At 44.7% G+C, this 17,110-nt stretch overlaps 1 protein-coding gene and 1 long non-coding RNA gene across 3 annotated transcripts in view; both read right to left on the bottom strand.

The window, feature by feature from the left end:
• The window catches only part of LOC135396546 (myotubularin-related protein 14-like), a 226,801-nt gene that overhangs the window by 200,440 nt on the left and 9,251 nt on the right, over positions 1–17,110 (bottom strand). For both annotated transcript variants that reach the window (XM_064627585.1, XM_064627586.1), the window contains exons 3-4: positions 16,721–16,818; positions 11,617–11,737 (exon numbers count right to left, since the gene is read on the bottom strand). In XM_064627585.1, the coding sequence (XP_064483655.1) occupies positions 11,617–11,737; positions 16,721–16,818 (219 nt within the window). The remainder of the gene's footprint in view (positions 1–11,616; positions 11,738–16,720; positions 16,819–17,110) is intronic.
• LOC135396550 (uncharacterized) lies at positions 445–11,604 on the bottom strand. Its single transcript, XR_010423428.1, has 3 exons — positions 11,259–11,604; positions 4,489–4,555; positions 445–1,219 (listed from the first exon to the last, which is right to left on the bottom strand). It is a non-coding gene; the product is annotated as an uncharacterized LOC135396550 (long non-coding RNA).

Genomic DNA, 17,110 nt, shown 5'->3' with positions numbered 1-17,110 from the left:
CGTTGCTTACAAACGGTTTGGCCGCCGATTACGGGCACGGCCATCTTTAAGGTCACATGTGCGATGACGTTTGCTGTGATGTGTGATCATGAATATATCATTGATCTGGTCCAGAATATATTGTGTTCGCCCAGCATGCTTTCCTCTGTGGAGCAATGCACTGGATGCCACCCGTGATATTGACGGTGGGCTGCGCCGAATGCTTGTTTCCAAATGGTGGAATCGTTGTGACAGGTTATATGTGATGGATTTTTATATGAATCTAATGCGAGCTCGAAACGATACCGAGTACTCGAAAGTTGACGAGTCATCATTTGTCAAGTCCAGTAAGAGTTGAGTGTGAGGTTGACTCCACTCGAACTCAAACTTTTGAGTACTCGCACAGCCCTACCAAAAAGACGTTATAGTGTCCAAACCTCAATTCATAAATTATCCATTTATAAATCGACGGTTGATTGTGTCTCGTATCATTTGACCTTGCTTACACATGCATATGATTGCATCCCAACATGTAGTAAATAACAACAATATCCAGAGTAATAAAAACAGACAGCTTGGTTACATGCAGATTAGATCAATGAAACTACAGTCACTTATAAAGGAGGCTATGACTATCACAGTGATCGCAACTCTCCTTCATATGAGGGGGGCAGATCAGCTGCGTTCCATTTCATGACTGTCTCGTGCTGCTAGCTAATCTCTGTAGCAGCTTCAGCTTTGTCCACTGCATTTGCAGATGCTGGCTTCTGTCCTCCTCTTGCCACTGTCACAGGTTGTCATGTTGTTAAGCCTTGTCTACACGAGTGGTCTTAAGTAATGGCCTCACTGTCATGAATGTAGTTATTTTGGACACAGAGCTAATTGCTCTGCTGGCTCGATTGGCTCGAAAGGTACTAGTAGTTGGGAAGGAGCAGAAGCAGAGGTAGCACAGAAAGAAGTGAAGTCTCAATTCTACCATAATGCAGCATCCACTGCAGGAAAGAACTCCCGTTGATGCCTCTCACGTCCAGTGGACCAATTTGTTGTATGCTCTCTTCGGGCCAGTGAATTTTGTTTCGCGTTCTGCATATGATCTTGCTACATATATACCTTTTCTTGCAAAAGTGCACTGACATTCTTTCATGTGTCCTTTGTCTTCTTCTTTGGGTTACTGAAGTCAATAAAAGGGTCTCACTTATAGTTCATGCTCCTTGTGTGTCATTTCCTGCTTCCTGGAGCCCTGCAGTACAATAAAATATCACATGTATTCACATCACCTGTAACTAAATGAGAGCGTCACAGCATGTGTGAATGTTGTGTGAACTGTACTTTTAATTGTTCACTTTAACTTCTTGCTGCAAAGAACTGTCATGAGCAGGAAAAGTTACTTTCCACAGGCAAATGAGGAATTTGTATCTTTTATGCCCAAAGCGTGGCTCCAAGCACCTGGCACCTCTGCCAAGGCTCTACTTTATTTGAGAAAAATATGTACAGTCACGTCTCGCTTATCCGTAACTCTGTTAACCAGAAAAGTTGTTATCTGCTCTGCATAATCAGTAACGAATCTGATCATGCTCCTGATTTGCTTACCCAGAAATTCACTATCCGGATGACAAAAGGTGTGTACCGAGGCGCCTGGATAAGTGAGACATGACTGTACTACAAAACAACAGAGATGAGGGTGTCCCCTTGAAGATGTCCTGCTCTTGCAGGGTGCAATAAAAGTTGGTGTGAAAAGGACGCTAAGCTGAAGAAAATATAATGAAAGAGTGTGGCAACTATAATTGCAACACTGCTACTTTTTGTCTATACGTACCATTAAATTACTATTAGTAAGGGTTATGAAAATGGTAAGTTCACACAAAGTAGAAACTACTCAAACACATCAAACAAGCTATGGATTATAACATATCATGACACAGGCACCCAGGTACGATGTGCAGTGACTAATGCTTTTATATTACAGATTTCATCATTTAAACTGTAAACTGGGCTCTTGGTTTTCGGATTTATCTGAAGAACTCTGAAAAAAGAAAAGGCAGTAATATTTAAAAGAAATCAGATTTATCCCAAAAAAGTCTGCTTTTTGGAGTTTCGGTAACCTAGAGCTGAGGAAGAAAAGCCATGCCTCAATGGCTGGTTGGCAGGATTCATTTTCTTTGTATTCAGACTGCCTTGCATGACAGACTCTACTGGATGTAGGGGCACCTTGAGGTTGTTTTGTCCATTTCCCAAGCTTACATGAAAAACGTACAGGGTCTAGAGTTTTCCTTTCCCTATTTCTGTGAACCATGCGGCACTCGTTTCACTAACATTACCACAAATTGTCTTCTTAAAAGGTGCAGCCAGTTGCCAGTTGTTGTAGTTAGGACATGTCACAGAGAAAGTTGTCCTGTACCTATGTCAAGGCAGCTTCTCGTGACTTTTGTCACTATGTCGTCGCTTTTTTTAATGTTAACTTAGTCGAAAGCAGGGTCATTCCAGCTCAAGCAGGGGAGCTGGAAGCCCCTCGAAACTGAGGAAGCGAGCTAAAGGTAAAAGGATTGGTACACTAAAGAATGTTCTACACAGAAAAGAAAATAAGATGAAAAACAGGTGATGGTTGGTCCTTCGCTGCATGATATCAGATACAGACACATTTAGGTTTGTTGTGAAGGGTTAGGATAGTACCTGAGGGTATGGTCATGCAAAGAGATTTTCCTTACTTAATGAAAATTCATTAGATCATTCAGTTACATAATTCATTAGTAACCAAAATTAATTACATCAAACATGTGCATCCTGTAATAAGTATTTTTATGAGAGAATACTAGACATACTGTCTGATCACTATGTATGAAAGGGGAGGGGGGAGACTCCCACGGCCTGAGCTCAAGAGGGGCAAAGGCCCCGTTGCCCCCACCTTCCAATGTCCCAATCGTGGGGCTCTACCATCACCAATTCCCGTGAAAAAAATTGATGTTGTCTATGATGTAGGTACATGATGTAGATACAAGTTGGGTGCACTGGGATGGCCACGGAGCTACCAAATTCCAAGAAGGGCTATCTTTGGGAAGCTTAACAATCCTTCTGCCCACGTCTGTACCCAGCCCGAGCGAAGGATTCATCTATATCCCTTGAACGAAATATGCCAAAAATTGTGCAATGTTTAGCACTTTCTTCCCAAGCCACGAGACAAAGGAGAATTGCTGAGGAGAGTGTGCTCGGGACTGGGCCACTTGGCTTTTGTCGCACAAAAATGCGACAAAGCACAATCCCTCAGGCTTGTGTTTCGGCTCTTTGAAGTTAGCGGTCTTCCTGCCGATACATTCCCAATGTAGGATGCGCAGAATTCAGTTTTTGCCATTAAAATGATCAAATTAATCCACTTTTTGACACTGATCACCTGGTATCACCTCTAGACTGATTAGGGAAAATTGAAGTCGTTAGCAGGGCCTGTTAAGTGTCTCTGGAGGGAGCTCAAAATGGGTGCTTTTTAGCTCAGGTTTATCTCTTCTGGTGACGTCTTAGCACCTGTTGCAAAAGGAAATCAAAAAGACCAGCTGGCAAGTGTTTACACTAAGGCATGTTTAAAAAATTCTTATGGGCATTAAAGAAAAAAACATGTTTGAGATAATTTTTGTACATATTGTGGGAATATTCAGTCGTAGTCCTGCGGCTGTTTCAGCGCTCACCTCGTCCACCGATGCCACTTTTTTTCTCATCAAAGTTCTGCATTTTTGCTGTTTTCTTTTTTCTTTCTGTGTTAGCGCCGCGAAGCAACTGTGGCGATGAGTGGCGTACAGATGTGGACAGATGGAGAGAGGACAGCAGGAAGGAGTGGAAGACAGGGGGGATTAGTATGTGTCCTGTTCAAACTTCAGGGGGAACTGTGCCGACATTCGTCTGGAAAGTCGCATTTTTGCTATAACAGTTGACTCAATTATTTATAAAAAAATCAACAACTCAAGGCAAATGTCCCAAACATTTTTAATACAATGTATTGGGCATTCTGAACCAGGAAAACGCACCACAGTTCTCTGACGTCTCTTGGCTCAGGAAAAAAAAAGCTAAGCATTGCACAGTTTTTGCATATTTCAGTCAAGGGGTACGGACAAACCCAACACTCGGGCCTGGTATGGACGTGGGTACAGATTTGTTAACCTTCCTGAAGAGAATGTTTTTTAAATTTTTTATTTATATAAAGTGGTGCTGACTCCGCGGCCATTCCAAACCACCCAACTTTTCGCTCCGAAATTGGACTTCGGAGCCACCTGGTGGTCATTTTATGCTGTTCTAGAAAAAAAATTACATGTGGTGCATATCTATGTCATAGGTCATAGTCAGCAATGGTCGAGCCTTTCAAGTGGGACACTTGAACTTGACCCAAAAATGAACAATGAAAACTACTACAATGAAAAACTACACAGGAAATAATGAGCTAAAAAAAAGTCCTGCGAATATGCCAAAAAAATGAACACACAAAACCCGATCACGTAAAGTATAATTTGTGAAACTTTGCAGACTTACCTTCTTGTTCTTAGATTGTTACGATGGATGTGCAGTTCTGAGCAGACAATGTGTGATTCCCCATAGGCTGTGGCAGAGCAAAATATGATGGTCAGGTCGTGTAATACATCAATAAGGTACCGCACAATCCTTTTAAACCAAGCTCCCGGATTCAAACTGACACTTGGTCCCATCAAAATCATGCGTATATGTATGGGGGAAACCGCCCGGTAATTCGAACACATGAACATGCCCTATGGTTTATTCGAGCGAGACTGCCTGGCTGCGGCCGACGACGTACGGACCAGAGTTCTCCTGGCGTGTCGCTGACGAGTTTAGTTATTCCTTATAAGACCATTACTCATAAAAGTGATAGATGTGCAACAAGGAGGAGGTTGAGCACTGTTTTAAAGGGACTGTCTCGTACCCCCTGCCCCTCTCATAAAGTGTACCATTCGATTGCCCTTTGTTGAAAATGGAATACTGCGAATTTACCCGACAAAGCACGTCACGGTTATTAAATAACTGAATGAAATTGATAAAGAATGCAGAGCATACCACGATCTATGTTCGCAACAATAAGAATGGCTACGTTCGACCTGCGCGAATGTCCATGATTCGATGCAGAAATCATCTGCTTTTGCACGTGCTAGTGCACCGGCGTGAGCAGATGACTTTCAGGTCAAAAGTCACAGGACAAACCCACCCACAATCACAAATCTCAAGTCATGTATCATCGGCGCACGTGTTTGCATTACAGCTCCGACCAAAAATATATTACGCGTGCTTCCATAACACTCCCCGTTGCATGCTGATCATGTCTCGAAATAAAGTGTCGCTGATGACGCACATGGAGAAGAAGTGCGTGGTTATTTAAAAACTGCATTAAATACTCACAGAAAAAAAAACATGTGACTTATCTTCCACGTATCCTATTATGCGCCACATTCTCGGAAACCCCACAGTGAAAGCACGGGCTACATTCTCTGCTCGCGGTGATATACGTCTAAGTATCCCCATTTCGAGAGCAAAGGGGAGCTTATGTGGATGACTCAACCCCAAATCCTTCTGCAAGTTGCAAATGCCATGGCAACACGGCGACAATTGCAAACTGCTTTGCACTTTGTTCAGCCGAGCGACGTGGGCGACTTACCCGCAGGCTGACGTCATGCGTGACGTTGCATGAGAGTGAAGCGCAGGTTTCGTCGTCTGCTACAGTCGAACCCGCATATATCGAACTCGAAGGGGATCGGCAAATAATTCGATATATAAAGCTTTCGTATTTTAACAAACATTCGCGTGTGCCGTATTAATTACCATTTAATTGGGATAGTATGAAACAGGAGCTTACCGATCTGCATGAACGAGAACAGAAACTGGACAAACAAAGCGGGCAACAAGACAGTTAACAACATTTATTTGGGACGAAAGAACTCCGTGAGTTGGGCTTGTCTCTTGTTGCGAGCCATGAAGTCCATTACACTATTTTCCATCTTCTCGAGGCCTCCTAAATGAGAAAGTCCAGCTCCTTCTATTGCCCCGCAGCAGCGACGAATGGTAGCGAAAGCCGAAGCGATCTCAGTGGCTGTGGGCATGACATCGTCGCTGTTAACACCTCCCAGTGAGCCTTCATCGCCGCTTGAATCGCCGTCGTCACCAGCAACGTCCGCTATGATGTCCGCATCCGTCATCTCTGCCACAACGTGCACATTGTCGTCGGCGCTTACAAAATCATGTGCCGTCAGATCAGTGGGAACGGCTTCTGGGACCTTTCGAAGCTCGTCGTCAAGAGCGTACTCGAAGTTGTCATCGTCCAAGGCATCCGCACACGCCTCGTCTGCAACTGCTACGAAGCTTTTTCAATCAGCGTTGGTCCATCTACGGGAAGGTTCCTGGCCCGGATATCAAGGAACCATGCATACAGCGCCTTCTCGATCCTTTCAAACGCCGGCGTCCTCAAGCGGCATGCTCCCTTGCGAGATTGTCCTGCTGGTCCTGCTGCTTTCATTCTGATGTCCGCCTTGTTCCGAAAAAGCGTAGTCAGCGTGCTCCGTGGGATGCCGAATGCTTCTGCTACCGAAGACTTCTTTTCTCCATTCTCAACACGTCGGATGATGTCGAGCTTGGTCGCGAAGTCCAGGTTCTTCCTTTTCTTAGCGTCCATAGCTGCCTGATTCGTGCCAACTTTCAAATGGTGTCGACCAGTGGAGTGCAGCTGTAGCTTCCACAGTTTCGCCACGAAAACCACCGCCCCTCTTAACCACGTGATCATCCGTAACGAATCACGACAAAATAGCCGGAAAACGGCGCCAAAAAGCGCGCGCTGGCTGATCGAACTGCGCATGTGCACTGCGTGCCCTCTCCGTACCCCCTCACTCGAATTCTCTCCCCCCACCCCCACCCGGTTCCGAGCGCTTCGCCAGGCCATCTGCTAATATTATCGGGAAGCAGAAAATGAAAATCCAGAAGACGAAGGAATTCACGTGTACAAATTTATTGACACGGTAAACATATAAACAAGAAGCAACATTTGAATGCAAGTAAACCTACACGATTATTACAGAATAAATAAAGAATAAATAGTGACGAGCAACAGAAAGCGTGACTATCATATTATACAATCATTAAGGGAACCTATTCTGTTTGGAGAAAGTAGATATTACTATACACATATAATAGCACGTGATGAGTCGCAGAAGCCATCCGCTTTATCCCAGCACAACTGTAGAATCTTCAGGTGACAGGGGCCACATGTTCGCGGATCGCAGGGCCACGAACAGGTGTCGGTGTCCGAATGAAAAGAAAAAGGAAAAAGAACCTCTTAATGATATGGTAAACCCGAGCACAGGCAACGTTAGTATTCTGTATACGCTATGTAAGACATGCAATCGTTACGCGCCTAATGTCGACTAATGACAAAATTCGAAGAGCCCTGCGTACGCGATGCACGCTGTTTTCCTTTACATGCACACCGGTGTATTAAACATCGGACACATTCAAATAGCGGAACAAAACGCGACAAGTAACGCCACGCAGAATCATAAACCAGATCATGACTGTTAACCGGCAGAAAGTGATGTAATACGGGACAAGGCGTACCTCCATGTACACAGTTCGGCGACAGTATTAAACGTCTGATCACTGACATGCATCATACGTTTGTCTGCTTACCTTTCATTCAGGCGTTCGTCCATAGCTCGAACATCTTCGAAATCACCGTCTGCCTACATAGACGCCAGCTACACAACGGTCAGACGGGTCGGCGCCTCGGAGAAACGAACGCGGGCGAATCCACCGGTTAAATGAGCCTCAGCCAATCATGATCGAGAAAGGTCACGTGGGCGACCGGAGCCAATGGAAAGTAAATAGCCGGAATTTGGCGGGAAATGCCAACGGCGACACTATTGTCGCGGCGGCGAAACTCGCTTACTGTGCCTCCTCTGGTGTCGACCGTGTCGACTACCAAAGGAATGCTCCGACGCCAGTCGCCACTGCGCACGTCTCGGCCACGCGCTGCGCACGGCCGGCATGGACGATTCCATTGCAGGTTGCGTGCGCGGGGAAGGTAGCATGACCCCGTGATTTCTCACTTCGGAGCGTGCGAAACAAAGCTCCGTGGGGTCACTAACTTCTCCCGTTGGCAGCCTGCCCTCATTTCCAACTCCTTTTCGTGTGGATGACTTCATCCCTAATCTCCAAGCTGCGCTTTGTCCTTTTCATTCGCGAAAAATGTGCGGAAGTTACTAAGGGCGCGTCATAGGATTTTAGCGGTAGTGTGATATAGCCGATGACAGCGGTGCCGGCTGTTCGATGTAGACGTACAGCACGCCTATACATTTACATGCTATTTTCAAGGGGATGTTTCGGATGTTCGATATAGGCAATAATTTGATATAACCGGGTTCGATATAGTCGGGTTCAACTGTATTACAAACGTTTCGACAAATTCCTCAATGAGGACTTCATTATTCTGAATGAAACTTTGACGGTTCTATGTGTACAGCACTCGTGAAGTAGTTTTGGCACTGTATGAGACTGTCCCTTTAAAGGGACTATCGCATCCGTCGCGGTCGATACCGAAACTACAGCGCCGCCAATAACGCATAAAATCAGACGCGGACTAGAGGAATTGTTTCTGTGCAATTTGATGTAATGCATTGCAAGAGCAGACGACGGATGTTGAGAGCATTCCGGAATTCCCTCTCTGTAAACTTCATTTGGACAAGGCCAATTAGTGTGCGCCCTTTGGCGCGGAAAAAGCCAATCAGGGAGCGGCAGAGAGACCTTGGCGTCCAAGTGCCGGGCGGCAGAGATAGCGTCTGCAAGCCGTCGCGGCGAAGTCCGAGATCGGCTCGAGGAATGCTATTTCTGGTTAGCGTCGTACGAGGCGTGTTCAAAAAAAGGCCGAACTTCTCAAACGGTGCGTCGTCCGGAATACAGAGGGCACTCGCACACTGTGCACGGCTACCAGTGTTCCTATGCAACGGACTGCTGTTCATTTGAATTCCCTGTGACCGTATGTTGTCGAGTTACAGTCAGTGGACTACACGCACCCCAAAGTCCTTCGTCGCGTTTTTGATTGTTTAGGAATGAAAGAGCTTGAAGAGCAGCGTGTGTGCGTGAAATTCTGCTTCAAACTTAGCAAGAACTTCACGGAAACGTTTCAGTTGATTCGCCAAGCGTACGGAGAAGACTGCATGAGCAGAACACAGCCACGATTGGTTTAAACGCTTCCAGAAGGGCAGGACGTCAGTCACTGAAGATCCGTGGCCTGGACGACCGTCCACTTCAATGGATGACGAAAGTGTACAGAAAATTAATGCTGTGATTCGTGGAAATTGACTGTTAAGGGTGCGAGAGCTCCCTGATGAAGTGGGCGTCAGCGTCGGGTCGTGTTGTCAAGTTTTGTCAGAAAAACTTCAAACGTGACGGGTCAGTGCAAAATTCGTCCCACCCTTGTGAACCGATGACCAAAGGGAGACTGTTGGAGACGATGACAAAGGGAGAGAGTGTTGAAATCAGCAAGGAGCTGCTTGCCAATGCGAATGCGGACGAAAGATTTCTGAAATCGATCATAACGGGAGATGAGAAGTGGGTCTATGGCTATGATGCCGAAACTAAGGTGCAGTCATCGCAGTTGTCGGGGAGAGGGACTCCTCGGCTGAAGAAAGCGCGGATGAGTCGGACGAAGGTCAAGGTAATATTGATTGTTTTCTTTCACCACAATGGCATTGTTCATCACGAATCCATACAACATGGTCAAATGGTTACCAAGGAGCTTTATAAAGAAGTTTTAGTATGTCTGCGAGATGATGTGCGCAGGAAGAGGCCATTACTGTGGAAGGAACAAATATGGCTCTTGCACTACAACAATGCGCCGGCACATTAGTCACTCTTGGTCAGTAATTATTTGGCCAAACGCAATGTATCAGTCATACCTCACCCTCCCTATTTGCCTGATTTGGCTCCAGCAGATCTTTTCCTCTTCCCCAAACTGAAGACAACATTAAAAGGACGTCGCTTTCAGACAATACAGGAAATTCAAGAGAATGCGACAAGGACCATAGCAGAAAGTGCGTTCCACAAAGCGTACCAGCAGCGGAAGAAACGCTGGGAACGGTGCATTGGCAGCACAGGGGAGTACTTTGAGGGCAACAGTGTTTAGGCTGGTGCAAGACAGACAAAAGCTTCACAGCAAAAGTTTGGTCTTTTTTTGAGCCCCCCTCGTACGTGTTTGTACAGCCACAAGCATAACACCGTCTTCCACGGAACATGGTCACGTCAGCACTCACACTGGCAAGCGAAAGTCATCGTATTTACCGAGGTATCTTCACTTAGTATATTGTGGTGCGAACGCGATGCAGACAACCTCAGACAATCACCTGCGCTGCACTCGCAATTGTGTACCCGGTTTACACCATCCTGGCTTAGCTGCAGAGGGAGTGCGAATCTTATCTTTAAAACATGTTTATTTAATACGTAAGCTGTTTTCGGAAGAGAAACTTGGCCATGTAGACTGTGAAATCATGCCGAATATACGATAGTCCCTTTAGGGGTATTAAGGACATTCCTGTTGCCTACACAGCCAGCAAAAAGGTATGAATGACGGTCGATATTTTATGGGATTGGGTTCGCAAGACTCGTGTTCGTGGGGTTCGAGACTGGGTTGGGTTCAACATCTCAAACGACGTTGATAGAATCACTGCTGTAGGAACGAAGGAACCAATGTGTATAACAGATTATGTTCAGCCCTGAGATGTGCTTATGCTTGCCTGTAAATAGCTATGTTGGAATATGAATGAGCCCCTTATATTTCTAGCATCACATGACAGCAAATAGTGGTAAGGCCTACTAAGCCATGGTGCGTCTCCAATGCCACTAGCCGCTTTACTCAGGCCCTCATTCTTTGCAACTCCTTTCGGTTTCAACCCCTCATTATTCGAACAAACCTTCGGTCCCCTTTGTGTTCGAGTTAACGGGATTGCACTGTAATTGCTAATAATAAACAGGATCGTGCACTAGCAGCACCTTGATGAGGGTACAACTTTCTCTGGTCCCTTCCATTGATCTAAGGTTACATACTCAGCACAACCAAAACCATTTTACGTGCAAAAGGCAAAGGCACATGATTCTTAAGACAAAACATGTACCTTCAAACCTCTTCGTCTCTTTAAACATTTGAGGAAATAGATCGACCTCTGAAACCACATTATTCGCAAGTTTAGAAAATAATACTACAATAGTAACCCACTGCATTAATTTGTACAGAGCTAACGATGTAGTGCACTTACCATAGTGATGATCACTTTCTTGAATGAAGTATGCCACTTGCATGTTTTCAGACGTTGAAAGAAACTTGAGAACCAAAAAGCACAATACGAGGAATGCGGATATCTGCCATCAGTTGCTCAGAGTTCCTCGATTCCTGCCGTGACTCCGTTGAGAGCAGAAGCGGAATCATGTGACGGCGGATTAAAGCCCTTTTACGTGCACCCTCAAAAAGCACGGGCGGGAAGAGTGCACTCACATATGTAACTTTAAGAGCTAGTTTCACCATATAATAGTCAGAGTATGAAGCACTTGCATTCCAGAGTGTCACAAGACACGCCCAATCACAACAAATAAATGAAGGCAAAAAACAGGCCGTACCTTTCCATCAAGCAAAATAACAGGTACAGGGAAGCGAGCTCTGCAGCGTGCCACTTTGGCTTTCTGGATGAGGTCTCTCAGCCGAACTGAATCGCTCACTCCATCTGGACCATTCCGTGCCCTGTAGAGGACGAAACACAGTTAAGTTTATGTGTATAATCCTACAAATGGCAGAGGTTTCTTATTAAAGTGGTTGCGACATGTCATCCCAGATAAATGTAAAAAGACAGTTCTTTGCACCGATGTAAAGCTGTATTCCAAATTTTACAGCCAAGAGTGTAATAGAAGCTTAGAAAATTGGCACCGCGAATACAGAAGCTCACCCAGCTCTGATATTAACACCAGTGAGGCAGTACAAGAGAGGTCACGTGCTTATGGCTACCAATGGGAGATCTGAGGCCTCTGACGTCTGTGCTTTACTAGGTCATGTGTATGAGGCCTTGTAGCTCTCCAAGTATGACATGTAGAAGAATACTTTTTTCCTCAGTACTCCAGAGCAGGGTGTCGAACCGAACCCCAACCAAAACCCGAACCGCAAACCGTACCCAAACTGTTATTTTAGCCGGAACCGAACCTGAACCCGAACCGAAATTTTAATGATGCTGTTGAACCCAACCAGAGCAGAACCGGAAAAAAATAATAGCGGTAACCGGTTCGCAACGAAACGGTTCAGACATAAAAGAAGTCAGCATAAGTGTTCAATTGCATCAGTACCCGAACGAGGATACATTGGCCTCCATATCATGGATTTCACAAATTTTCATCTAGTAGTTAAACGAGGACGTATAATATGCTTTCATCGCTTTTTTAACACGCTGAAGCGCAGTTGTCCTCTGCTAACAACTGCTGTATTTTCTGAAAAGTGAGTAGCCTGTCGCGCACCAAGAGAAGCAGGAATGGAGTAGGCCATTTGTGTAGCTCTATAGGAAGAATATGTGATTCAGCAAGCGCCCAACTTTCCCTTTACATGTGAGCAGTAAAATTTAAACAGGTCAGAAACATGCAAAGTGGAGGAGCATACACAGAACTGTGCCTGTATGATTGGTGGTGGTTTGAAACATAAATGTAGTCCTGCTTTCTGGTAGTGCAATTGTGTCGTGACACATTGCCTTTGTGTTGTGGATTAATTGGTACACTGCTGTGACCTCAGACAGAGCAAGGCTAGCAGACTTATTTCAGACATGCTTCAGTATGGTTTCAGATCGATTCACACTGCGAACTGCAGTGTGCCGACCCAGTACCGTCGTTTATGTAAAATACTGTCCATCTTGTTTCGCTTTCTTAAGTGTATCTGCCACTGGCACTGCGTGTGTGAAAAACGCCAAGTTGTACGTAACGCCGTTAGAGTAATATATTTTTTATTTTGTATAGGAGTACGGATCACGATACTTTTTTTAAATCGGTATTGGAAAAGTATTTCCGTTACAAATTTATGGTAACGCGATCTCCATATCGTGACCGATACCGATACTTTTTTGTGCCCCACGTTTTCTTCATCGACCATATTTCTTACTCTTACTTCATTATCACTGGTCCACCAAGCGCTCGACAAGAAGCCTGTGGGCACCCCTGCATGCTCTGTAACGGGAATTATACCGAACACATGTTCACTTTTTTCTTAGAATATGGGAGAAATAACCACGGCTCATATATACTGTGGTATTGTTAACTTTGGATAGGTTTCATGGGTCATGGACTACACGGTATGTGGGCCTGACACTAACGCAATTGTCATATTGGCCTTTGTCAGCTGTCACAGGGACCACGGCTAGGATGGCAGAAGACTTTCAGAAACAGCTATCGATAAAAGTCAAGTAAAGTGTGCGAGCTACATAATAAATATGTTGTCTTTTTACTGCAAAACTGTCTTTTCCCAATTTGCTATTATACAAATGGGGTGTTTACGTAAGTGAGATTTCTATGTTACATCATTAGTATCGGGCAAAGTATCGTGTTACTTTTTTCAGTAACGGTAGCAGTACTCCGTTACTTTAAAAAAGAAATATCGATATCGGTATCGCGATACCGCATTTCGGTAAAGGGCACAACACTGAAAAAAGAAAAAACTATTTTGGCAACAGAGAGTAGCAGGACTACATCGCTTTATCAACGTGGACGCTATTTGCAAGTGCTCATCCATTTCTCCTTTCTCTCGCTAAAGGGAGTACCTGGCCACTAAAAATGTCAATGGAGACAAAAGCAGTAAGCTATTAGCCACGCATTTCCTGATAAAACCGATTTTATGTGAGATATAAAACGTAAGCGTTGAACTGGTTTGAGAACTGGTTCGATTTTTGGCACAGCCGAACCAGAACTGAACCGGAACGAAATCCAAGCAACACGAACCCGAACCGAACCTGTATTTTTTGCGGTTCGACACCCTGCTGCAGAGTGCAGTAGAATGCATGCATGATGTAATGAATCTATATACAAGCATCTATCAAAATCTAAACATCTATCAAAGTGTCCAAACCCTTCTAACATTAACATTAGGTTTCTTCCACTAATGTGAAGCCCCTCAAAGACCTACCACAGTGAATTAGCAAGCATAAAGATTATATCAAGACACAAGACAGCTTTTGTCCAGCCACGTCCCTTTGCCTGCTCTACTGGAGCAGCCTTCCGAATATCGCTGTAAAGAACACGATGACACGTGCGCCCCAAAAAGCCATATTTAACCACTCGAAGTGCCAATGAATGCAGCCAGATGGGCACAGGGGCACGAGTAGTGCAGGTTTCAACAGTGTTTATCACAGACTTTTGGTTCCGTTCTGACTAAACAGCAGTATGCCCAAAGTCTGTGTGCTTAGCGTCCGTCCTGTTCCACTAACTACTGTCAAATTTAGTGCTGTGTGAACAGTCGTGAATGGTAATAATATGCGGAGGTGCAAGAAAAGGAAAGCTATGCCAACCTGCTTGACAGTTTGCATTCACTGGATTTTAAAGAAAGTGATTGCAAGCAGGGGGTTAAAAGGAAAAAAAGATTATGCATTCATGGCTGTGCTGTCGAACTTTCCAGGCCACCTTAGCGACAAACAGTTTAACTACCCCAAGTCTCCACACGTTGATTACCCAGAGTAAGTGACATGAAGTGTGCCGTGGTGGGCCATCCTATGACCTGCCCATCCAGAAACACAAAAGAAGAGAAGGGGGCCTGCAGAACAGCCTGCCATAGTGTAGAAGGAGAATAGGAAGTAGCAATGACTGAGCAATTTCATGGCTTGCTAAGCACAACAGAGAACAAGACATGTTAAATTATTTTTGACAATGAGGGTTGCATACAGGGATCCCAAAGGGAGGCTAAGTGCTTAAAATGCAGCTTGGAACACTGCAAAACAAGGTGCAAGAGCTACACAGCAAGAAGTAATGCACAGGAGGTCATCAACCATCGAATGAATTTGTGTGCTTTTCCTTCGAAAGCTGATGAGGCTCCTCTGTTCAACTGCTGTGCGAACCTGGATGAAACTGCTGAGAAGATATGTAGATACTCCTACAAGCCAATTTCTACAAAGTGTCTGCGCTTGGGATCTCTTTCAGTTTCGCTGGCTGTCAGGTTTGTGCTGAAGTATGTCCACGTACAGTAAAACCTCAGAAGTCTGACACCTCCCTACCTCAGACAACTCCCAACGTCAGACAAGATTTCATTGCACCGGCGGGCTCCCACTGAAAATACATGGGGACGAAATTCTCTTTGTCGGACACCTCCCTATCACGGAAGTAGGACAGGGTTTTCCCTGCTGAGTCGGACAGAAGCCTGGCCAAATTATCTAAATCTCAGTCCATTTTTGCACTGAAAAGACCCAACATGTGCCAGTGCCCTTGACTTTCACTATTTCTTTTCCTATACTGGTGTCAGCATTTTGTCGTTTTAGTTTTTGGAGTCCAAAAAGGGGTACTGTCAGCCTACATTGTAACTATTCTTTAGTGTGAGCACTTGTCTTCGGTTTATCTAGAGCCTTTGTACGGGCACTGCACCAAGGCAATCAAAAGTGGGCTGACGCTTCAGAGACAAGTCATTCAGCTTAATTCCAAGTGGGTTTAAACTCTCTAGCAAGCTGCATGCTGCTCGAAAAGCTACAAAGGTAATGCCATTGAGTGGAATCCGCACGGAATTGAATCTACCAAAATTAGCAATAATTATCAGTGAAGAGTGGGTAGAGAGGTGCCAGGAACCACTAATGACCATAAATTGAAGAAGGGGGATATTTCTGTTAACACAGCTGTGTTCTTTCCATTTTTTGATTCCCTTGTATTCTGTAGCTCGGACACCTCCCTAAGTAGGACATATTTCGGCTGCACCGTGAGTGTCCAAGATAGGGAGGTTTCACTGTAAATACCTTTATTGCATTTAGTTTGTTTCCGTCCTACGTGCAGTTATTACTTGACCTGGTATGTTGAAGCTACCATGGCAACATTCATCCTTGGCTTTATGTACCTCTTATAATGATCATGGTTCACCAAATGCACATATCGAGTGCCAGGGAAGCGTTTTGACTGCAACCACTGAAACGAGAAGCTACAAACTACTTCTCTTTCTCATTTCTCAGGGGAAAGCATTGCCCACTACAGTCGGGTGCCAGACATTTCATTTCCCAACACAATATCTGATTAGTGTATAGTCAATGCCATAAATAACAGACACACAACTAACAACACAAAATAGCATACCTATAAACTCACAATAAGCACCACTTTCAACTGTACTCAAATTGCAACAACACAAAGCACTTTAACACCTCTACTTTGAACAACTACAAACACAAAAACCACGTCGGGAACAAAACCGCAACAGCGCAATACCCGAGGACTGCATGCAGTTGCACCCTTCAACCGTCAGCATTGATTAGTGCCACTCGTGGCTGTCAAACAAAACATTGCCGGAACCCACACTCTATGTGACAGACTGCTCCAAAGCAAGCAAGCAAAGGGCCGTGGTCCAGCATTGTACAGCTCACATAGTTTCTACTGTGCATAATAGTGTCGGGGCTATGTAATTTTTGGCTACCTTCATAGCTCGATATTCACTGTGACAGACAGATATTAACTAGAAATAAAGTTGTACTATAACAATTCATGTCAAGTCAGGGTGCTCTGAAACTTTCACCTGTTGTTTGTCTCGGCACCACTGGTGATGGTCTGCTCAGGTAAGATGATAGCACTTGGGTAAGTATTGCTCAAAGAACCCTGGACATTGTTGATGAGCTGCAGAAAATCCAGCAAAAAATGTGTTTAACATTCAGACATGCAATAATGTTATGCCCAACCTGCACATCTGACTATTAGAAGGGCACCCTAGTACCTAGAACATCTAAACGCTGCATCGATCAAACCCAAAGTGTAGTAAAAAAATTTCCAGCCTTACGCTAGAGACAACAGAGGCTATTGGGACTTTCCTGAATAAAAGGTAACCTTGAAATAGTATCCCAGTATTCAGTATTATAATAATAGTATTTATTAATGTAAGCATTGGAAGCACGACCACCACCTTCAGAAC

The sequence above is a fragment of the Ornithodoros turicata genome, chromosome 6, assembly GCF_037126465.1.
Source record: "Ornithodoros turicata isolate Travis chromosome 6, ASM3712646v1, whole genome shotgun sequence".
Taxonomy (NCBI): domain Eukaryota; kingdom Metazoa; phylum Arthropoda; class Arachnida; order Ixodida; family Argasidae; genus Ornithodoros; species Ornithodoros turicata.
This window is presented reverse-complemented; position numbering and strand designations above follow the sequence as displayed.